The sequence below is a fragment of the Sphaerodactylus townsendi genome, linkage group LG14 (assembly GCF_021028975.2).
Source record: "Sphaerodactylus townsendi isolate TG3544 linkage group LG14, MPM_Stown_v2.3, whole genome shotgun sequence".
NCBI lineage: Eukaryota > Metazoa > Chordata > Lepidosauria > Squamata > Sphaerodactylidae > Sphaerodactylus > Sphaerodactylus townsendi.
Window position 1 is genome coordinate 44201383 of NC_059438.1, and position 23908 is coordinate 44225290.

Consider the following 23908-nt stretch of genomic DNA (forward strand, 5'->3'; position numbering starts at 1 on the left):
GACAGATAGGCAAGTGGCGATTAGCCTGTCACCTTGGGGGATCAAATGTACAGAAGCTGCCGCTGGGTATCCTCCGTCCCCCAGGAGTAGCATCTCAGGAGGTGTTTTGGGCTGCTCTGGAAGGGGGGAATTGGTGAAAATCACAATCCCCCCCCCATCCCCTGGAATACTAGGCAAGATAAGAGCCATTTTGTTTTTATTTATTTGTTTGTTTGTTTGTTTCAATTTTTATACCGCCCCATCCCCGGAGGGCTCTGGGCGGTGTACAGTATAATAACCATCACGTATAAAGTAAAACAACTAAAACCATTAAAAGCAGCGATAAAAATGAAACTAAGCATAATGACTGAATTAATTTTCAAGATGGCGTCCGACAGTTCCATTTTTAAAAGGCACTGTAATATTTTTAAGATAGAGTAACAAATAAAATTGTTAGATGCTGCAAATTTAAGAAACAATATGCTCTGCCCAGAGCATAAAGAAGGTTTGTTTGGAAAAAAAGAATGGACCTGCTGCTGCACATCTAAAGAAGAAAAGAAGAGGGGGGAGGGGAAAAAGGGGTAAAAGGATATGGAGGATGAAATATAAGATGTACAATATAAATCTAACAATCCAAAATATCAATAAAATTTTTTAAAAAAAGAAGGTTCATTTGGGAGGGAATGAAAGCAAAAGGGTCAACTGGGGAAAGGGGTAGAGTGGATTGGAGGGGAGAAATGGCCCCGGAAACCGGAGGCTGTTGGCCACGTTGAGGAGCTGGGCAGTGGGAGGTCCCACTGCTTACTGGGTGAGGTGAGGCTGGGTCAGACAGCCGCGGCCTGGCTTGTGCTGCAGCCAGGGTGGGTCTAGAGGCCATGTCCCTCGCCCCAGCAAGCGTTGCGCACCCCTCCTCCTGTGTGGGCTGAGTTTGCAGCGGGGATCTTTCCCAGTGGCTTTAATGGCCAGTCTGGTTAAAGGGAGCTTTAATATAAGTACAAGTGATCGTGTTGCTTATGAGCACTGTCTGTTTAAAAACACAGCTAAGGGGTGATTGGTTGAATTCGCATTGCTGGCATCATAATTTTGGTGAAGGCACCTATCTCAAAAACAGTGAATGGGTCAGCTTTCCTTAAGAGTTTGCTTTGTTTCCTGAAGCCCAGCTGTCCTCTTCAATAAGGACCCTGGACAAACAATGCAGCCATCTCCAGTGCTGAACAGTTTAGCCCGTCGGTTAAAAGCCAGAGGTTTGAGTTTGCATTTTCAAGGCACAATCCAGCAGGAAGAACAGGACATGGCTGCCCCAACCGCAGAGTGTTCAAGGCAAGAGGAGCAGAGGTGGTGTACCAGTTATTTCCTTTGTGCAGCCACTCCCGTGGTGTAGTGGCTAAGAGCAGGAGGCTCTGATCTGGAGAACTGGGTTTGATTCCTCACCACTCCTCCACATGAAGCCTGCTGGGAGACCTTGGGCCAGTCACAGTTCTCTCAGGACTCTCCCAACCCCACAAGGTGTCTATTGAGAGAGGAAGGAATTGCTTCGATGATAAGTTGCTTCGAATCTCTTTAAGGCAGATAAAGGTGAATAAAAACCAGCTCTTCTAAGCACTGACTGTGGCTGAATCTTCTATTGGTCTGTAGCAGTCAGTGTTGTCTACAACAGCTGGCTGTAACTCTTATCAGGAGTCCAGATAAGCCACACCTACTGACTGGGGATGCCCAGGACTTCACATGGGGCTTCCTGCAGGCGAAGCGGCTGCTCTGCTGCCAAGCCACATCTCCACCAGAGCAAACAGAACTTCCGGGGTGCTGAGCGACTAATGATTGTACTAAATACAAATACTGAAATGTTTGCTGTGAAAATTCCTGCTTTGTTTTTAACCAGTAGTTTGATGCTTTAACTTTTTCTTTACTTAGGTGGATACGTGTATTCAAGAAGCCAAGCATATTCTGAATATCCTGGTCCAAGTTTTGCCACTAAGCTGCAAGTTACTGAGAAAAGTGAGTGGACGTGTATATAAATGCGACAAGATGTACCAATTTCTGGTGGAGAGACCACTTTGACTTTGTTGCAGCACAGAGCAGGAAATGGCTACCTTAGGGGGCCTCGTCCTTGGAGAGAAAACCGCTTCCATGCCACCATGAAAGACCTCAGCAAGCTGGCAGGAAAAATGGACTTCCTTGGAATCAAAGCCCTGAAACAACATGTAGCAAACCTCACATTTTCGGAGCACAAACACTTCCGAGTCCTTTATTTGGCAATTAAGCGATTTCTGTGCAGGAGCTACTCCCCTGCTGAACCCCTCCTCCTCCTGGCTTTCTTTTGAGGAAAGTGAATTCAGGTTAGGAAGAAGATCTTGTAACCTTTTCACATCTGATAGATGTCGTGGGACTTGGCAGTTAACCACAACAACAGTCAGCTTTTAATAACTGCATATTTTTGTAACGTGAATCTATTTTTGTTTGCTTAATAATACTATTTTTGTAATTAGGTACATTTGTGAAGGTCTTGCTGCTCTACCCCCAAGATGCTGCTGCGGAGACTCATGCGCAGGAACTGGGTGCTCTTTGGACGTGCTCTGCAGGAAGGGTCTTTGGTCACTCGCCTAAACCCCAGAACCTGTCCGCTTTTGCTGGCATTCACGGCCTGCCTCAGACTGGCACGACAGCCCATCTGCAGGTGGGCCACTGGGGTGGGACGGCGGGGGGCAGGCAAGATCTCCTTGGGACAGGGGTTCTTCTGGAGCCACTAGCTCATTGCAAGAAAGCTTTAACGAGGGTATTCTAGACATTTTCCTTTCACAAATAGATTTGTGAGGTTCTTGAAGCTAAAAATGAAAATTGTTAGTAGTGTCGAATGAAGCCAGTTGTGCAAACCTCACATTTTCTTAGTAGCATTTTCACAGTATGACCCAAGCCCAGTGAATCCAAAGCAAGCCCATGTGACGGGTGCTTCGGATCACAGCTTTAGAAACTGTAGCATCACGAAGATAGTTCAGACTCCCTTGGAATAGTTGCTTGGATAGGTTAGGTCCAGAATTTCACTGTTACGGTTCCAGCATCATCTCTCAGCAGCTCAATGGCTCAGCAGATTGTCTGTGTGGTTGCCAAACTCCCTGTACGACCAACAGGATGGGCTCTAGCAAACAGGGGAGTCGTATTCTTGCTAGTCTCTAAGATGTACAGTGGAGGCCCCTTGGAAGCAGTGGGCCCTTAGCCATTCTCTTCACCTGATAGAAAAAAACAAGGCTGCCTGCTGAATGGGCGGACAGGCACTGGGGTGGTTAAGGACCACTTGTTCAACATTCCCCCTCCCCCATGGAAATTTCATGAGGCCAACAAACAACTGGAAATTTGGGGTTTGGTCCCACAGAGGTTTCCCCCACCTGGCCTTTGGCTGTACTAAAATGATTGATTGGTTTCCCCCACCCTGGAAGGGGCATTTTGGGCTGCAGAGAGAGAGACAAGAAGAGTCACATTCTAGGACTGGAAAATTTATGTGGATGGAAATTACTGCTGGGTCAAAACCCCACTGTTTGCTAGCAAATGTCTGTTTCTGCTGGTGGATAACCACGCAACTTGCTGGAACTAGACAACTTTCAAAAATTGAGATCTTCATGGTAACCAGATTACCATGATAGTTCATCACTTTTGGACTTCACTTAAAAAAACAAAGCAAAATAATGTTAACGCAGGTCTTTAAAAGAAATGTTTATTAGCGTCAGAATCTCCTAGCGTGTAAAGAAGAGGGTATTTCAGCACTGGCCTCCTGGACTCTGGTGCAGTATTTTAAGGGCAGGATCCAGCTGACTCTGATGGTGGTGCTCAGCCCTGCATACACTCGCTTAAAAGGGCACTCCCTGATGTGTGTACGGTTAACATTCAGCAAAATGTCAAGCACATGAATGTAATAAATGGAGGGTTCCTGTACTCAGTCTCTGTTGTTCCCTTAAGTAGCATCCCTGTAACTCATTTTGTCACAGGAGGAGATGCTGGAATCTGCCCTCCACATTTCCACTACAAAATAAGTAGTTGTTCAGCAGGCTGTTGTAGAACTAGGTCGTTATGAAGTAGAATTGAAACGTTTTGACAAGACCTCTTCATACTCTTCCCGTGTCAGGAGCCCCCGAGTGATACTTTTGCTTTCTTCAAACTTTGGTAGTACAACTGCAATGTATCCGTCTGTGAAAGGCTACAAGGGGGGAGAGTCAGAAGTGAGATCAAATATTTGGGGTGGGGAGAGACCTGATATGTGGTTGACAAGGCTCACCTTTTGCTGAAGCAGAGATGGATTGCTGAGAATGCTTTCGTTCACTTCTATCAATCTTCCTCTTATGCAACTGCAGAGAATTTCCAGTTTAGTAACAGCAGCAACGACAATAAAAATTCGCAAACACAAAACTCTTATTGGCTTTACCTGTATATGGTATATTCTTCTCCATCAGAGCAGAAAATGCGACACAGAGGAGCAAGTTCTGTTAGAAACTGAGCACCCTAGGTGGAAGTACAGTATCAGAAAGTTACAGGTTGGCTAGGAGTGTGGATTTATATCCCACTTTCCTCTCCTGCAAGGAGACTCAAGGTGGCTTACAAGCACCTTTCCCTTCCTCTCCCCACAACAGACACCTTGTGAGGTAGGTGGGGCTGAGAGAGTACCAAAGAACTGTGCCTAGCCAGCAGGCTTCATGTGTAGGAGTGGGGGAACAAATCAAGTTCACCCAATTTGCTGCTCATGGGGAAGAGTGGGGAATCAAGTCTGGTTCTCCAGATTGGAGTCTTCCACTCTTAACCACCCCCCTGTGCTGACTGATTGCTCCCCGTAGACGCTCTCAAATATTTAAAGCAGGAAACAAAAATTTCTAAAAGAACATGGAAATTGTGTTCTTGATTACCATGTTTTCCCCTCTTCCCTTTTGGCCAGCTCATGGACTTTAAATAGGGGTTTAAACAGAGAGCATGCTCAGAGGGCAGCTGAAGATGTTTTGCAAGCCTGAGCTGATATTTAAGTACTTACTAGCAGCAGCCTGTGAGGTGCCAGCAGCCTTTCCCAGCTGGCACAAAGTTTGGAGGGGGCTGGTCTAAAACTAGCCCCAATGCTGTGTTGAGCCTGTTGGCATCTTAAAAAGCTTGACCCCCGCCTCCCCCCCCCCCCGCCACACCCCGGTAAGTGATGGGCTTTCAGTGTAGTTCAGAACGACGCAGCCGCACCCGTTTCGACTTTCCAGAGACTTTGTTCTGCAGCCTGCTACAATTTGCGCTGATCTGGTAGCTGATTCTCTCAATTACTTTTCCCTTCTGCAAAAGCGGATGGGCGTCTGCAAGAGCAATGACACAAATTCTGCAAGAGAGGAAATGAGAGCGTCTCCTCCTCAAGTTCCATTTTAGGAATCCACTTGATCTTACATCGCGAGAGCAACGCCCTTCCCCGCAGTCACGCTCTCTCGGGCATGTCTTATTCCGGGAAGGGCCGCGGGCTGGATCCCGCAGCAGCCGGAGAGAAGCGCGAAGCCCAAGGGCTTTTCTGGACGTGGCACACGAGCCGCGCCCGCGCCCAGGGGCTGCGGGGCCCGGGGTTCCACGCCTGCCGAGCCAGGAACGTGCTCCAGGCGGCTCGGGCCCGCGGGGCTGAAGAGCGCGCTGGGGCGCGGCAGGGAACCCCCAGCCTCTCCGCGCCTGCAGGCGCTCCGGGGCTTCCAAGGGGCGGCGGCGGCGGCGGCGGCGGGCGGCGTCCTCACGTGAGCGCCGAGGGCCCGGGCTCCGCTGGCGGGGTCTTGCGACGGAGCCAGTCCCGGCACGGCCCGCTGCAGACAGGCTCTCCTCGGATGCCGCCCTCACGACGACCCCGCGGGGCAGGCCAGGGCGAGCAGGCGGCGGCCCGGCCTCGGCGCCCCAGGCAGGCAGGCAGGCAGGCAGGCCGGCCGGCCGGCCCTCGGGAGACCAGCAGCTGGCCGATGCAGGCGCCCCCCACCCCCACCCCCACCCGGGAGGCGCCGCCGCTCACCTGTTCGAGTGCTGCAGCACGCAGTGGTCCTCCCCGGCGCGCCCCTTCACGTCTGCGGGGGGGGGGGGGAGAGAAACGCCGCGTGAGCAGGGGGGGCCCTCCTTCCGCGGGACTCAGACCGCCCCGCCCCGCAAGGCCTCACCCCGCCCCCTCACCTGGCCGGTACCAGCGGGTGAAGTAGCGCTCCGCCAGGCCGGGAGCCGCCGCCATTGCCGTGACGGGCGGGAGTGCACGAGACGCGCGATTGGCCGCGCGGGCTGTCCGTCGAGCAACCGCCCAAGGGCCGCGGCCCCGCCCACCTCGGCCCCAGGCGGAGCCGTCAAGCGAAGCCCCGCCCCTCCGAGTCCCCGCAGCATCCCTGACATCGCCACCGGCGGTCGCCGGGACCGACCCCGGGGCAGGAGCAGCGCGAGGCCCCCCTTTGCCCCTGCGAGACTGGCCGCGCAGGCCCCCCCCCTCAACCAGGCCAGGTTGCCCGCCAGACCGCTGCAGCCCCCCCGCCCCCCCCCCCCGGGTCTGGCTGAGCTGCAACCCGCCCCCTCCCTCCGCAGGTCCTTGTGTCTCCGGACCAAACAACAGGCCAGGCTGGGGCCAGTGAGAGATGGCGGCGGCGGCGGCAGCATTCTGACTTTGCTCCCCTGGCCGAACCCAGAAGGGAGGTGCCAATTGGGCTGTGGGTGCAGCGCCTCGCTATGGCAACACGTTCCGCACAATGCAGCAGCCCTGCTGGCAGAGATGGCAAAGGGGCCAGCAGCTGGATCTGCGGCAGCATACCTGCAAGTGACGCAGAGGACAGCCCGCACCTGAGCAGGCGCCAGCGGGGGGGGGGGGGCGGCCGAGAGAGGGGAGCTAGGACAGTCCCGGGGTGGAAACAACTCTTTTAGGGCATGGTGGGAGCCAGCCACCATGGCCGCCTGGAAGCTCAGGTAGAAGGAAGCCTACGATGAAGGACTCCATGGAGGACAGTGTTCCACATCTTGATGTCAGGAGTGCTGGAGGAATGCCTTAACGGTATTCCAGTAATGATTGTGAAATACGGCCTACAAGACAACTGAAGCACAAATTACCCTGGATGAAGACATTTTAGAAGTTATTTATTTTCATTACTGGAGTGTCATTGGAGTGTCCAGCCGCTGATATGGTGCCCCCCACTGCTCTCTATTGCCCCTTGTTTTGGGGGCTGTTACATCAGGGTCCCCTCATATTGAGGGGCCTACCGTCCCCTCCCCCTCTTCGGGGGTAGGTTTTAAATTTGGGGTTGGACGCCTGTTTATTTATGTATTAATCTGTTTTCGCTGGTTTTAAGTTATTTTATTGTTGACATGAGATGGAGCCTATGTATTTATATTGTATGTGTGATTTGCTCCTGCTTGTCACTGAATTTTGTTGTTCACCGCCCGGAGCCCTTCGGGGATCGGGCGGTATAGAAATTGAAACAACAAATAAATAAGTAATGCAGAACAAGACCTGGTGACTGAGTTTGCTCCCCAAGTTAGGCTATGAAATGCCAGCCAGCTTCGGCATTTCCTTGGCATTCTCAACTTGTCATTCAGCATCCCACCATCCAGTTCGGCAGGAAGTGAAGGCTGTCCCTGTTTCTAATTTTAGCATATGAATAGTGTGAAAAAGTGTTCATGATTAAACTACTCACCCTTTACTGACTGGCTGTTGAGAGCCCAGCAGGTACACTGCTACTCAATTTAGGCAAACTATTTGCAAGTGTTAGTTGTGCAGACAGAACGAACCGTTAAGGGCAATCCTTTCCTCACCCCCAGGAACTTGCTGGCACCGGCTACCCTCCCTTGTGTCTCACCCCACACACCCTCCTTGGCAAGCAGCTCTCTTTTCTACTACGGCTTCCGTTTTCTACCAACACTGCCACCAAATCTCATCACGTAACACTGCATTACCAAGCACAAATTGCTCTGGAAGGAAATTAGCCCCCACACCCCCGCAGCAGAGACTGTATTTTATTACAATTTATTACAATTATTATTTATTACGATTATTAACTATTGTTAATAATTTATACATTCCTTCTGGGTTGTCTGTTATATCTGAATGAGAATTTAAATGATAATCCTTTGGTTACATTGGCTTAACTGCTTAAGAATGTACAGAATACTAATTTCCTCCTCTCAGCAGCAGGAATGAGAAAGACAACATTCAAGTTTTTCTATTTGTAATGACATTGAAAAACAACACCATGTAACACGAATGAACCATTTTGGTAACATATACAGGACAAACAAAAATCCCGATTTATCAGTGGCATGCTGTTCACAACATTCAATATATTTTTAAAAACACCCTCTTTCATTACAGTACTATCTTCCTTCACATTTGGCACAAGGTGGCATTTGACAGAGTGGACCCCCCACCCCCACTCAGCTGCAGGGGCCCGCAGGTTCACACTGGGAAAAGGCCTGATGGAACTGCAAGGGAGAGGAGGAAGAAACGCCCACTGTTAACTTGCAATACTGAGGCCAACATCCAAAAAGTAAACAAAACGTTACAAGTTTATGCTAAATACAATTTTGTGTTCAAACACAGAGATAAGTAACATGATGCCAAAACCTAACAAAATCCCAGCGTTTTGTAACAGGAAATATCCCCAGCGGCTGCATCCGTGATCGCTGGCATCATTGTGCAGCATTTCAGGCACCTGAATAAACACAAAAGAAGTAATTTGCAGTGTTGTTAATGGCCACGCCAGCCACAGGAAGTAGGTTTTTTAGAGGCAGCTGGCTGGACACTGTGAAGATGCCATTCCAAATGGATCCTCAGTCTGGTCCAGCACGGCTTCTTTAAGGCAGAAATCCACGTGGTGGCAGATACTCTGGGTTTCCCCGCCCCACTTTTATGCTGCAGCCTGCAGAATTGCTATGCAAACGCATCGATTCATTAAGACAAGGCATACAGTGTTCCAAATCTTGATGACACGAGTGCTGAAGGAACGTCTTAATGGCATTCCAGTTGCAAATGTTTATGAACAAGGTATTACCAATTTCCACTGCTCTTCATGCCACTATATAAAAACCCAATGTTCTGCCCCCTGTGTGTGGATAGTGAACACCATGCAAAGAGGGGTGGCCGTGACTAATATAAAACACCAATTTTTGAGAGTGTGCGTGTGCATGCGTGCATAAAGTGATGATGGTCACAGCCAACTTAAGGCAACCCCATGGGGTTCTCAAGACACCTAATTAAGCAGAGTTTTTTGGCCATGGCTTTCCTCTGCAGAGTCTCCCTTGGTGGTCTCCCATGTAAGTACCTTCTGACATCTGATGAGATCAGGCTCTACTGAACCATTTCCAAATTCCAGTTTTTGAACACCTCCATTTAATAGCACCCTCTACAGGTATTCCTGTTCTTTAAAACCACCCAGATTCTGTCAAGCAATGCTACAAGGGACACCAATGCATGCGCCTCAAAATGCAGAATACTGCACTGGTGAGGGCTGCCAGGAGAAGAGTGGGGAAGGAGGGGAGAAGGAGGGGGGGGGGGGTTCCTCGCGGATTCTTCACTTGTACTTACCATATCAACAAGGGCCACATACATGAAGAGCCCGGCTGTAAGTGCGAAGATCCACATGGAAACATTGTCAGCATAATGACCAATGAGTATCCCAGTAGCCATGCCAAGGTACGCCAGCATAGCTGAGAGAGCATTATAAAGCACAGCTTGTTTGACAGTCATTCCAGCTTTGAGAAGCACAGCAAAGTCTCCTGCAGAAAATGGGATATTTGTGATAAACGGCGGTCTGGCACAATATTCCCGAGCTGCGCTCCCACTTCCCCACCATCAGCAACGGTCCAGAAACAATGAGGACTTCACGTGCTCTTCTCCTTCTAATTGGTTTGCTTTTGCTTGTCTTTCAAGTGACCCAAGTAACAAACCTGATCAGCCAGGCAAAAGGCCAGCACTGTATAGAAAAAGGTTATCTGGGAATGAACTTTACCCACACACTGCAGGAAACATTTGGGAGGCATCTCAGTTAAACTGGAATTTAACGAGCATGGGATTCCTACATTCACTCATTTGGGTAAAATGTACATTAAAACAGTATTTAAATCAGTGTAAAACACCTTGTGATTTATCATGTGGGTGGTGGTGGTGGGGGGAGTAAAACAACTTCAAAACAGATTAGCTAAAACACCACTAAAGGATCTTGGATGAGAATGTTCAATTCAACAATGTACACTGCAATATTAAATGTCAGAACTTTGTAGAAATGTTGCTTTTCTTGTTCTAATATTTTAAATGTTTATTCTATGGAAATAACATGTGTTTATTTGATAAACTAACTTTGGACAGCTTCTGACAGAGCAAGGTGAAAAAGATTTTAAGTCATTTGGAAGCAATTCATTCCATCATATACTTCACAGGGAAATATTTCAATCTTCAAGACAGTGAGTAACACAAGCAAGCAAAACTGCAGCAAGAGAAGTGTGAATTTGCAACTTTATATTTTTAGTATCTCATTACAAGCCATGATTTTTAGGTGGACAGTCTGAGGCATCAGGTGAAATCATCAGAAGGTCTGTCCCACAACCACTCTTTTACCTCACTTACTCCGCTGTCCTCCATCCAATGTGACCCTGTTCAGGAAAGGAGGGCAAAAAAAGGCTATTTCCCCCCAACCTGTATTAACCTGTCAAGAGCAGCGGGTCAGATCACAGAGGGATGCTTTTTACACTGGTTACCTGAAATAACTGGAGCTGTATAAGTAACAGAGAACTACCAAAGCTAAATGAATAATGGACTGTTGCAAGCTAAGTAAATGTTGTTTTTTGTAACTAGCAGTTATTTATAGGAGATGTTTTGGTTAATTTCTTCACCTCATCTTTAAACATGCTTCTGGAAGCATCTCAGCCCTTTTGCAACCAACACAAAAACAATCTCGAATGCTAAGGACTGACTGCTAATATAGCTCAAGTGGTGCAATTTCTCTATTTAGACTTGGTTGATTGCTAGCAGCCAGCTGGGTGGAGTGGTTAAGAGCTGCAAATTCGATTCCCCACTCCTCCACATGCAGACTCTAATCTGGTGAACCGGGTTTGTTTCCCCGCTTCTCCACATGCAGCCTACTAGGTGACCCTGGAACAGTCACCGTTCTCTCTGAGCCACACCTGCCTCACAAAGGGGGGGGGGGGGAGAGGTGATTGTGACCCACTTTGGGACTCCTTAAAGATACAAAAATGTGGGGTATAAACACCAACCATTCTTATTCTACATCATGAGCAGCAGTGGCGTAGTGGTTAAGAGCAAATGTACTCTAATCTGGATTGGGTTTGATTCCCCGCTCTGCCGCTTGAGCAATGGAGGCTTATCTGGGGAATTCAGATTAGCCTGTGCACTCCCATACATGCCAGATGGGTGACTTTGGACTACTCGCAGCTCTACTGAGCTCTCTCAGCCCTACCCACCTCACAGGGTGTTTGTGGGGGGGGGGGGGGAAGGGAAAGGAGATTGTCAGCCCCTTTGAGTCTCCTTACATGAGAGAAAGGGGGGATATAAATCCAACTCTTCTTCATCTCCACCACATCCCTTGACCATGGAAAACACAACTCCGGGGCTACATGCTGTAATAGTTTCTGGGACCTTTGCTGAAGAGGCCTTTAATGGCCCCCTCCCCAAGCACCCCACTCCTCCTGCCTACCCAGGACAAAGGCCACTTTCACACTCCTCCCCCCATGCCAGGAAAGCTCAAAGGGGAGTCACAGGAGCACAGGGAAGAAGTCCAAGAGCCGCCATCTTCCTCATGCAGCGCGTCCAGGAACACACAAAGAACTCCTGAGACATCCCAGAGACTTCCCCACAGAACTGCTGGGTGGTGACAGGCCCTCTGCAAGGGCACTGCCAAGGCAGCCTCCACCAACAGCCCTGCCCAGTGTTACAATGTCTGCTTCTTACCCAACTCATGTGGTAATTCATGACAAAATACAGCCACAGATGTACTTAAGCCACTCGATAAGCCTTCTGTAAACGCAGCACCTGGGTGAAGAAAAGGAAAGCATCCTGGAGGAGCTGTCTCACTTGGGAAATGCAACTGAATACCTACATAAAAACAAAAAAACTGACCAAACCACCAACAAGGAGTGCACGTTTTGGGCACGAGGAGACCGAGGGCTGCCAGGAGCACAGGGCAGACCTCATAAAGCAGTTCACAGAATTTGAAATACACATGAGAATAAAAGGCGCTGAGCACGGCCTGGCTCTCGGCATGGCGGAAGAGCCTCTGGCTCCAGGAGTTCAGCTGGCAAAGGAGAAGACGGAAAATCTGACATAATCCACAAAAGAACAAGGTTAGAAGATGTCAACCGTTACTCTCAGAACAAGCATTTAGAACTGATATTGAATCAGGTAACAACAGTTCAGTCCCACTGAAATCCATGGCTGGCTGGCTGTAAATATTTGTTTATTTTATTTATTTATTGTTTAGATTTATTAGATTTATAGACCGCCCCATCCCCGAGGGGCTCTGAAATATGTTCAGGATTAGATGCACTGAAAGGTATATTTCAGATTGAAAGAATTCTTTCCCTGACTGCATGACCTTAGAACTACTAGGAATCCTGCTAAAACAATTTTTCATTGATTTAATAACTAAAGTACATTTTTAGACAATACCAGCAACAATTAACAACCAGGAGCACAATTGTATATTGACTCTCATATGTACACAATAGCCTAGAATCCATCTGGAATTTCTACAAATTCAAAAAGGATGATGATTTTTATTGATTCTCCTCCCCTCTGCCCTCAACAGTAGCGTTTGAGGAGCATTCGGGCCCGCTGTGTATGACAGAATTGGCAAAGATCCCTTCTGCCCTTGGAAATGTTAACACTGGATCCAAGCCCCAACGATACAAGGATTCCTCTTTCTATAGATGATCTCTTTATCCACAATCCATAATTCCACGCTGGCAAGACATTTATAATGAGTGGAGAGGGAAAACACAAAAAATGGGGGAAATACAAGCTCAAGAAGCAGCAACTCACCAATGGCCAGACCATCACTGAAGTTGTGCAGCCCGTCCCCCATGATGACCATCCAGGCGAGGGTGGCGATGCCAGCGTCTTTCAGCTCTTCCCGTGAATAGCGCTGACTGTGGCTATGCGGGTGATGGTTCTGGTGGTGATGGTGATGCAAAATGTGATGGTAGTCATGGTGATGGTGACTATCAGACTGCCCCAGAGTGTCATGTAAATGGGAATGGCACTTGTTCCTACACCCCCTGGAGGCATATTCATGATCTGCAGCCTCCTGGTGGGAATGAGTGATCATGACTTCTTCTTCTTCTTCTTCTTCTTGCACTGCTGGCTTCTGAGAAAGGAAGCTGGAGGGATCTTGAGAATCTGCCCCCAAGTAACCGTCAGGACCTTAATAAAAGGGAGGGAAAAAGTGGATTCTCAATTTCTTTAAGGCAGACAATTACAAAATCTTTTTCATTTTATATACTGCAACATTTTCAGCAGTGGCGTAGGAGGTTAAGAGCTCGTGTATCTAATCTGGAGGAACTGGGTTTGATTCCCAGCTCTGCCGCCTGAGCTGTGGAGGCTTATCTGGGGAATTCAGATTAGCCTGTACACTCCCACACACGCCAGCTGGGTGACCTTGGGCTAGTCACAGCTTCTCAGAGCTCTCTCAGCCCCACCTACCTCACAGGGTGTTTGTTGTGAGGGGGGAAGGGCAAGGAGATTGTAACCCCTTTGAGTCTCCTGCAGGAGAGAAAGGGGGGATATAAATCCAAACTCTTCTTCTTCTCCTCCTCCTCAATTCTAGAAGACTCAACATGCATTTCTGATCCAGTCCTATATATTTGCCCCTGTGGGTGATGCCATTTGCCCTCTGGTTCACCCTTGAATGCCTTCATGTAATCCTTTGCATGGCAAAGGTTAGGCAGAGAAAGTAAGTGTCTGACCTCATGGGCTAGGCTAGAGGGAACGGGCTGGTCTTGGAAGCATCCTTCTGGCAAACTCAGCATCTCACCACATCAGCACCAACCTTTGCTCTTGACACTTTTTAGGAAGGTGGTCTGAGAAGTAAGCAATGTGGACTTTAAAGGAAATGTCAGTCAGTACCTTTATTAGCATAAAACAATGTACAAAAATAAATAAAACAAATAAAATATAAATTCAAATATTATCTCCCTTATATTCTCATAGCTGTCAAAAGAAACTTGGCAACCAGACAAGTAGTATGAGGGAAGTGGTCAGGCAACAAAAAAGATTCCTGGCTTTCGCCTCAAGGTCACCCAACTTATGTAACAGAGGGCAGGTAACAGAATTTCATACATTTGCATAAAATTTACAATTAAAAAGAACGTGAGCTGCAGATTTAATACATCTTTGATTACATGGACAGAGTCCTTCTTCATAGGGAACCTTTCCAAATTTCCCCAAGAGCCCAGCAGTGGGGAGAATCTGGTAAATGTAAAAACACAAAGTAACTGGAGAGAAATTAGATGGGAAAAGTATGGTTTTAAAAGCCGCTGTACCAGTTATAACAAAATTTAATGGTGAACCAGATCTCTTCAAAGGCAATGAAAGAGAAGCGAAGTGTCTTTGAGCTTTGCTATCAGGATAGGCAGCCTGGACAAGAATGAGACAGCAAAAAGGTCACAAGGAAAGTCTGATACAAGAGAAATCCCTCCTGATGGGTCAAAGAGGAATAACAGAAACATACGGAATAACAGAAACAAAACATAATGCTTGAAACTGAGGCTCTGGGAACCCCTAATGGCGATGCCAGCAAAGTTGCCAAGGAACTGCTCTGGAGGAGGAGGAAGGCATCAGCACCAACAGGACCACATATTCCCCACTGCTGTATCCAGAAATCTAGTATGTGCCATTAGAGGCACCATGCTGGGCAGGCTGGGAAACAGCCTTGGTCCTACAAGAAGAAGAGTTTAGATGTATACCCTGCCTTTCTCTCATGTAAGGAGGAGCCTCTTACAAACTCTTTCCCTTCCTCTCCCCACAACAGACACCTTGTGAGGCAAGAGGGGCTCAGAGAGTTCCAAAGAACTGTGACCAGCCCAAGGTCACCCAGCAGACTTCATGTGTAAAAGCAGGGAAACAAATCCAGTTCATCAGTCAGCCACATGTGGAGGAGTGGGGAAACACACCCGGTTCTCCAGATTAGAGTCCACCTGCTTTTGACCTCTACGCCATGCTGGCTCTCAATCCCTGTCACACAGTCTTCCGCTGTCAGTTTCACAGCTAAGTCCTACTGAGTCAGGTGATGTATTATAGCTGTAGCCAACATTTTCTTAAGACAGGTAAGAGCAGCTGAAGAAATCAACAAAGTCGTTTGGGAGCCAGATTTCTCCAGTGCAAGGGCAGAGAGAGCTGCTTTCCCCCAAGGACAAAGAAGCAGCCGCTGAAGACACCAGCTGAGTGTGGGGCTGCTTCTCATGGACCTTGATGTTAACTGCTCAGCATTCCCATGGAGTAGCTGGGAGCTGATGCTGCCTCCCCTGGAAAGCCTGCAGGATAATGTGCATTCGTATTATACACAAAGTCCTTGGCAGAGTGAAATGGAGTTTGTTTGCATGCACAGCAGGAAAATGAATACTTTAGGTAAAAACACTAATATATATAAATGCAAAAACACTCTACATTTGCTTTCATATTTATTCTACATTTGAAGTGCAAATTAGTCTTCGATTTAAAAAGTCAGCTGAAGCAGCATTCAAAATTACAGTGTTTTGTAACGCACAAGATTATAAGCTTCCTAAAATTTCAGACATACCCAAAAGTGTAATGTATAATGTAAGTAAGAAGCAAGCTGCAAATTGTATTAGAAAAGGAACCATAAAATGTATCTTGTGAAAAAGCCAGCCATTTAAAAACTGAGGTATTAATATCAAGACGTATTGGAAGCAGCTCTAACAGACAATTCCACATACTGCTCCTGCCTAAAGCAGCAGCTACAAGTCACTCAAAGCCATTCAGTTACACCTTCCTGTGAGAACATAACTTTCCATCTGATCATGAAAAGCATGAAAAACTGTGGAGAGATTTTCAGAGCACCTCCGCAGGCAGTAACCCACAAGAAAGAAAGAAAGAAAGAAAGAAAGAAAGAAAGAAAGAAAGAAAGAAAGAAAGAAAGAAAGAAAGAAAGAAAGAAAGAAAGAAAGAAAGAAAGAAAAAAAGAAAGAAAGAAAGAAAAAAAAGAAAGAAAGGAGAAAGAGAAAGAAAGAAAGAAAGAAAGAAAGAAAGAAAGAAAGAAAGAAAGAAAGAAAGAAAGAAAGAAAGAAAGAAAGAAAGAAAGAAAGAAAGAAAGAAAGAAAGAAAGAGGAGTTTGGATTTATATCCCATCTTTCTCTCCTGTAAGGAGACTCAAGGTGGCTGACAAGCTCCTTTCCATTCGTCTCTCCACAACAGACACCTTGTGAGGTAGGTGGGACTGAGAGTGTTTAAAAAAACTGTGACTGACCCAAGGTCACCCAGCAGAAATGTAGGAGTGCAGAAATGTAGGAGTGCAAGGGGCTTGGACAGATTTATGGAGGAGAAGTCGATTTATGGCTACCAATCTTGATCCTCCTTGATCTGAGATTGCAAATGCCTTAACAGACCAGGTGATCGGGAACAACAGCCACAGAAGGCCATTGCGTTCACATCCTACATGTGAGCTCCCAAAGGCACCTGGTGGGCCACTGCGAGTAGCAGAGAGCTGGACTAGATGGACTTTGGTCTGATCCAGCTGGCTTGTTCTTATGTTCTTAAACACATCTCAGGTGGAGAAGCAGGGAATCAAACCTGATTATCCAGATTAGAAGCCACATGCTTTCAACCACTACACTACACCATGAATAGAAGACAGAAATTGCTCAAGATACCTAAACAGTCAAACCACATGAGAAAAACTGCAGGAAATCTTTGCCACTGCTCTTAAGCAGCAGAGGTCAGCTGCTCCAACTCCCAGGAATGCTTTCAAAATTGCTGTCTCCACTATTCAATAAAGTCTGAAAATGGAGAGAAAGCACAAGTTGCTCCTATCACCTGTAAAGTACCAGCAAGACTTCACCTGGCCACAGAATAAAGACAAAAATGATAAAGTCCCTTATGGAAAAGAGAGGCGCATGGGAGCAGCAATGCACTAGTTGCAAACCTAAGGCTGGAAATTGTACAAGTTTTAAAACAGCAGAAATGAACAAAGGCATCGCTTTTTACTCTGCACTGCTTTATACAAGATGCCAGCTATTTCAAGAGACTGAACCAGTTCTTTCCATGCCATCATATAATCACAGCTTCCTGAATCTAAATCTACTTCAATATTATTCTCCAACAGTTTCTGTCCACAACTCTTCATTTCAGGCCCATAATGAGAGGATGCTGTCATGCTCCTGCGGGTATGCAGAGCTCATAATGGATCAGCACAATAGAAGACTAAGGGCCTAGATGAGCCCACTTTTTCATATATTCATTCTTCAATAGTACTAGAATCTATGAGAACTGATAAGATCACCATGAACTGTGAGTGCCTCACCTCCACTGCTATTCAAAACTGCATATGATCTACCAAGGTAGGTGAATAACTTGTAAAATGGATAAATTAATTCAGATTTCAGCCATTGACATATCACCATAATGGATAGCCAGAACCACCAATCAATATAGGAAAATATAGGGGGGAAAACTAAGCATTTTGTAAGGTTGTCCAGAATATATTTTTTGTTGATTAAATCTATTGTTGTCCTGATGTTCAAAAAGGGACACCACTTATTACCTACAAACTACTGTTCAGTTAGCTTATTATCTGTTCTGGGGAAACTATATGCCAAGTACTTATTAGATAAACTGTCTTGCTGAGTAACCAAGAACAAAATACTTGGACCAGAGCAAGTGGGTATTCAGACGGGTAAATCCACCTTCAGCCATTGTTTGGTCCTGAGCACTCTGATTTCCAAGTATACCAGGGTAAATAAGTCCAAGCTATATGCAGTTTTTCCTCAATCTCAGAGCTGCTTTTGAGTCTGTGCCAATAAACCTTTTGTGGAAGAAGCTTGAATGCTTAGGTGTAGAGAAGACATTTCTCTCTTTAATCATTGCACTTCACTCTAATACATGTAAAGTGCAACCTGGAAGGCAATCTGACCCCTAAAATCACACCTAATAAGGGGGTCAAGCAGGGTTGTGTTCTCACATTAACCCTGTTCAACCTCTTTTTAAATGATTTAGCGTCCTCTTTGAGAGGGTATGATAACGCACAGCCCTTATCTTGGTAAATCAAGCATAACTCTGCTGTTTTATGCAGATGATGCCATTTTGTTATCATGGACCAAAGTGGGGTTAAAGCGACTATTAGCCAGGTATGCTGAATACTGTAATAACAATAACCTTGAAATTAATTATTCCAAATCAAAACTCAGGGTTTTTGCAAGCTCATGGTGCCCTTCTAACTAGATGCTGAATGGGAAAGAACTTGAGCAGGTTAAGATCTTTAAATGCCTGGGCTTAAATTTCCATTATTTCATTTATTTATATGCCAATAAAAGGTGTTGTTGTATTGTTAAATTTCCATTAAAAAGCAGGATGGTCCTCACCCGGGAACAGAATAGCTGCCACTAGGACAGCCTGCCACAGCTGCTGGAGGTGGTGGCCAATCGGGAATTGCGGTTCCCCAGACTTATTATTCTGGGGGATTTCAACATCCATGTGGATGCCGCCTCTTGTCCAGCGGCTGAGGACCTGGTGTCATCCATGGCGATTCTGGGTCTCCCTTGATTAACTCTGGTCCTACTCATGAGGCTGATCACACGCTGGATTTGGTCTTTGGGGAAGGATATGGTGGTATCCTCTGTGTCATGGTCCGATCATTATGCCCTGAAAGTCCGGGAGGGTCTGCCACGCCAACCCTGTCTAGGCAATGCTCTCTGAACAAATTGATAATATAAAAAAGAGAGAGGAGGAAAACCCTCAGCAAATCCATATGCTGGAGACAAAAATAGCAGAAATTTCAGACAGGATTAGAAGAATCAACATCCATCTGGTGGGAATGCCTACTCTGAATGATGAAAAAAATATAATTCCAGAAATTGTGGAATGGCTCAAAGAAATGCAAATAGATGCTATTCCTGGCTGGTTTGAACGGGCTCATAGAACATTCAAAAGAGTGGGCACCAGACCAGCAGATATTGTGATTCATTGGGGGTCTGAATTCCGGAAAGAAGATTTGATGAAAAAACTAAAGGCAATTCTCCTATGGATAATGCCTATGGGCTTTTTACATTATGATGGAGATCAGAAGTTGATTGCAAAGACTCCAGAACAAGCAAAGCTGCTATTACAAAGAGTTGGTGTTCCATTGCCAGCACAATCAAGCCAGGAGCAGGTTACATCTTCAGATGAAAGCACTCAGATGGAAGAAACTGAAGCTCAAACCATGAGACGTTCAAAGAATTCCCGGAAAAGAACATGAATGACAAAAACAAAGGCTTCGTAACAGCATATTGCTTTTATATGTCTATATTAATTTTTCACTCTATGCTAATAACTTTAAACTTAAGTAACATATATAGATTAATACACTAACAGGGTTTGTAATAGTAATAGATTCTTTTTTTTTTCTCACACTAACAAGCTAATCAGAGAATAATACCAGCTGGTGTTTTCACTATTCGCAGGAACTGGATTAGAAGCCCAGAATTAGCAAGAAGATAGACAACGCCGGATGAAGTAGTTAACGTTTATGTAGAACAATAATAAAAACTATGAATGGTTCTGTCTATATAACAAGGATAAAGGGGAAAAATTGGTGTGCTGGGAATATTTGCAAATTGTTGTAGACATTGCCGGGGGAAACGGGGAGGAGGCGCAGAGGTCTGGGAAATCTCCAACATGTTGAGAGGAGAAATCCTCTCTATGAGCGGCTGGAGAAGAGGGGGGAGGGAGAGTGATGAAGGGGGAATAAAAAAATATTAAAGCAGCAAGCAGCGAGGTTCAGTGGATTACAAAGTGACAACACATGGCAGGAATTAAGTTAAAAATAATTTCTTTGAATGTTAATGGCTTAAATTCCGGCTTTAAAAGAAACAAGTTATCTAGATTTATAAAGAAAGAACAGGTGGATGTGGTTTGTTTACAAGAAATGCATAAAAAAGGGCAGATAGGAATATTTTAGTGAAAGTACCAGGCTGGAAGATCATTGGGGAGTCTAGAGCTAATGTGAAAAAAAAAGGGTTAGCAATTTTAATAAAAGAAACTTTAGATTTCCAGTTACAAGAAATACATACTGATCAAAATGGGAGATTGATGATAATTAAAGCAAAGATTCATGGTTTTCAGATGACATTGATGAATGTATCTGCACCTAATAAAAAACAGAAACGGTTCATGGAAAAAAAGTTTAAGAAACTGCAGGATTTATTTTCAGGAGATACATTAATAATGGGAGACTGTAATATGGATTTCAGAGAAAATGACATGTTAAGAAAATGGAATATTATAAATATGTTTAATGAACTGAATAAACCACATCAGCCAACCTATTTTTCTAACATATATAGACTATGTTTTTATAAAGAATTTATGTAATATACAGTGTGTTGATATAGAAACTCATAAAGAATGGATTTCAGACCATGCCCCACTGGTAGCCACATTCAGGATGAAAGGGGAGATATAATAATATGATATGGAAAGGTGAAAATGAAAGGAGAGACTTATTAGAAAAGATAAAATATTATTTCTTAGAAAACAAAGAATCAGTGACACAGGAGGTATTATGGGATGCCTCAAAAGCCGTAGTTAGAGGATATTGCCTGACGAAGCAGATTCTTGGGTCGCGTCTATGCACCTCACCTCACCTCCTCCAGACTGGAGCAGGGTGCACAATCCCTTTGGGCAGGACTCTCGGTCACCCCCCCCCCTCCAAATCTCGCTGGGCCCTCAGATTAGAGAATCACCGCCGTTTCCAAAGCCTGGGAATGTAGGACTCCCGCCTCCCCTCCCCCAGGACAGTAAAGGGCATCAGCACACCTGGCACCCTCTAGCAAAGACGACCCTAGGTGGCCCAAGGAAAACGAGGAGGGGGCAGGTGGGCAAAATGTCAGCTTGGCTGGGGACTCTTCACAGCAGGAGCTCCCCCCAAACGTGGGAAGATGTTTGCTGGGGTGGGGGGGGGGCCCCTGTTGCCCTTGTCTGCTCTTTCCCGCAGCAAGATGGGCATCCCTTTGCCCCCCTCGGAAGGAGGGAAGGCACAGCCATCCTGGAGGCTCCGTCTTGAGCAGAGCCTGGACTGCAACGACCAGCCTGCGTCACGGGGAGCCTAAAGCGGGTCTACTCAGCAGTAGCTCAGCAACGCAACCCGAAAGAACTCCTCAACATCCTTCTTCAGCAAGATTCTGCATGTAAAGCACTTGAGCTCTCTACTACATGGAGAAAAGTATCATTATTAAGAAAAACAACCATCTGGCTACTAGAGGCATCCACTAAGTTTCAAAAGATTCAGCCGCAGTTCAGCCATTTTTCTGTCCAGAACTAAAATCTGACAGGCACAGCTGAGAAAGCAGTCAGATACAGAACTCTGTTCATCTCAAATCTACAGACACACGGTGAAGACCTCTTTAGGGACAACAGTATCAGGATGCCTAGTGGGTGCTGGGTGCTGCTTTGGGGGGATGGGAATTACATATTATGTGACTGTTTCTAGCTGTTTTCTCCACCAGGTGCTGGCCAAGGTCAGCTCCAATGGACACTTGCTCTTATTCAAACGGTCTACATATTTCTGTGTCTGTTCACATGGGGAGGAGTGGTTCCTCGTTTAATATACTGCTGTTTGTGCGGGGAAAAGTCAATTCTGGCTTTTCCAAGCTGTCCTCTGGTCAAATAAACCTCTGTTCTCTACAAGGTGTTATTTCAGTCATTGAGGATCTGACAAACAGCACATCATCCAGTTGAAATAACAGCAGGCCAGAGAATCCAAGAAAGAAACGGATAGGGGTTGAAACAGAACAGAAAAGCTTTGCAACATATCTTGCAATTTGGGAAGGATGCTCCGGACTTTTTTTGCTCTTGGTCTTCATATCACCTCCACCTGTCATGACTCTATGACTGGAGCCCCTTTCCCTAAGTTAAGGAGACCTTCTCTATTGCCTTAGTGGCCGCACATAACTCAGCACCAGCTTCTGCACCAGCTTTTCCATCTCTCTGTGATGGATTTTAGCTTCCTAAGATGGCTCCTTGAACTGTATAATGGCTGAGGTTTGGTACAGTCACCATAAGACAATGGGCAAAATAGGACTGCAACTATGTAAAATGGCAATTCTCTCTTTTCAACCACCTTGATTCAAAATGGACTCAAACAACATAGGCTATTTACAAGTCCATTCCAAAGTTACTGGCAGTAACTTAAAAACCCTGCCTCCCTAAGCTTCCTCCTCAGCTTACCATGCAGCGAGACCCAGGACTGGAACACTCCAGGTGGTAGCATCCCATAACTAGGATGTACGGGGTGTGTTTGTTAAAAATTCCACTGCATAATACCAGACAACCTAGAACATGGCATATCCCCAGACCCCTGAATCACGGCCATCTGAGCATTCCAGGGAGCAGAGGTAATGGAGGACTTTGTTCCCACAGGCAGGTAAGTTAGCAGAAAGACAAGGGGACAGTTGGGGGTCACAAAAAGGGATGTTGCCAGCACAAAGCTCCTTCAAAGCCAGGAATTCATCCTGGTGGAATACAGATTCTGCTCACTCTAAAGTTCACCTTTAATTGCACCCCAGTTTTGAACCTGGCCATCATCAGTCATCAAAACTAGAAAGGCAGCAACCCATAAACAAGCAATTTGTGACAACTCATGGTATAAGACAATCAATCATTTGACATTACCTACTCAGCCATCTCAGATAATTTTCTGTGCTGCATAGCAACATTTGGTTACTTAGTCAGTGGGATTCATCACCATCAGGTCTTAGGAAAGACAGAAGCAAACCTCAGCTATTCTGAATGGAATAACTGTGCAACAGTTACGGAAACTTACGATCGTCTGCATCTGATTTGTCTTCATTTGTTGAAAGCTGAGAATCGTATTTAGACAGCCGCTTCTTGATTTCTGCTTCATCTTCATCATGTTTTTTCTGACATAAAAAAACACACACAAAAGTTATTCACTGAACAAACACTGCTCTGGGATGCTCTAGGCTGTTCCTGCATTGAGCAGGGGATTGGACTAGATGGCCTGTCTGGCTTGAATGCAACACACACATTATTGCTATGCATCTGACAGAAATGTAGAAGGCATCAAGATGGAACAGCCCCCACCACCTCTCATGCCAACTTCATGTAAGAAGAAGAGTTGGATTTATATCCCACTTTCTCTCCTGTAAAGAGACTCAAAGGGGCTGACAATCTCCTTTCCCTTCCCCCCCCCCCCCCAACAACAAACACCCTGTGAGGTGGGTGGGGCTGAGAGAGCTTAGAAGAACTGTGACTAGCCCAAGGTCACCCAGCTGGCATGTGTGGGAGTGCACAGGCTAATCTAAATTCCCCAGATAAGCCTCCACTGATCAAGTGGCAGAGCAGGGAATCAAACCTGGTTCCTCCGGATTAGAGTACATCTGCTCTTAACCACTATGCCACTGCTGCTCTCACTTTGATGTAAGTAAAGTCAAAAGGCAACATTCAGTTGAACAAGCAATTCATTATTCCAAATCTGAAAAAAAGTATTTAAACAGATTTTCTATTCACTGTATCTAAACACTTTTTACCAAGGTTTTGATACAGATCTATTGCATTAAAAATAAGCTCTTTCTTTTGGTATGAATCCAACTGCTTATTTTCTAATGATAAAGGGACAAGAACTTCCAGTTCAATTACTGCTTTAAATACCCACTAAAATGACACAATGTTCTACACAGGCACTGTTTAATACAGCAACATTTTTACACGCCTGTCAGGGCTGTACTGCCGGGAACAAGG

The 23908-nt window shown here is 45.9% G+C and overlaps 3 protein-coding genes across 10 annotated transcripts in view; 1 reads left to right on the forward strand and 2 right to left on the reverse strand.

Annotated features, from left to right (window-relative positions):
• CTNNAL1 (catenin alpha like 1) overlaps positions 1-3903 on the forward strand; it is a 77147-nt gene extending 73244 nt beyond the window's left edge. For 4 of the 5 annotated variants that reach the window (XM_048515442.1, XM_048515441.1, XM_048515443.1 and 1 more), the window contains one exon: positions 1891-3903. In XM_048515442.1, coding sequence (XP_048371399.1) covers positions 1891-2037 — 147 coding nt within the window. In that variant the 3' untranslated portion in view covers positions 2038-3903. The remainder of the gene's footprint in view (positions 1-1890) is intronic. The other variant, XM_048515445.1, reaches the window with a different exon arrangement.
• On the reverse strand, positions 3675-6277 carry ABITRAM (actin binding transcription modulator). The gene is made up of 6 exons (XM_048515446.1): positions 6130-6277; positions 5975-6026; positions 5182-5311; positions 4391-4467; positions 4244-4313; positions 3675-4165 (listed from the first exon to the last, which is right to left on the reverse strand). Exons 1-6 carry the CDS (start codon positions 6182-6184, stop codon positions 4037-4039), a joined length of 513 nt encoding a protein of 170 aa, XP_048371403.1. The 5' UTR covers positions 6185-6277; the 3' UTR covers positions 3675-4036.
• Positions 6278-8139: 1862 nt separating this feature from the next.
• SLC39A6 (solute carrier family 39 member 6) overlaps positions 8140-23908 on the reverse strand; it is a 42563-nt gene continuing 26794 nt past the window's right edge. For all 4 annotated transcript variants that reach the window (XM_048515440.1, XM_048515438.1, XM_048515436.1 and 1 more), the window contains exons 6-10: positions 22971-23067; positions 12980-13360; positions 11891-11971; positions 9512-9702; positions 8140-8639 (exon numbers count right to left, since the gene is read on the reverse strand). In XM_048515440.1, the coding sequence (XP_048371397.1) occupies positions 8487-8639; positions 9512-9702; positions 11891-11971; positions 12980-13360; positions 22971-23067 (903 nt within the window). In that variant the 3' untranslated portion in view covers positions 8140-8486. The remainder of the gene's footprint in view (positions 8640-9511; positions 9703-11890; positions 11972-12979; positions 13361-22970; positions 23068-23908) is intronic.

Bases quoted from the DNA above. Each gene is read 5' to 3' on its own strand.
- ABITRAM (XM_048515446.1), bottom strand. From the start codon at position 6,184: ATGGCGGCGGCTCCCGGCCTGGCGGAGCGCTACTTCACCCGCTGGTAC. The intron at 6,027-6,129 runs GTGAGGGGGCGG...CCCCCCCCGCAG, and splicing joins CACCCGCTGGTACCGGCCAG to ACGTGAAGGGGCGCGCCGGG. The intron at 4,166-4,243 runs GTGAGCCTTGTC...CCCCCCTTGTAG, and splicing joins CATCTCTGCTTCAGCAAAAG to CCTTTCACAGACGGATACAT.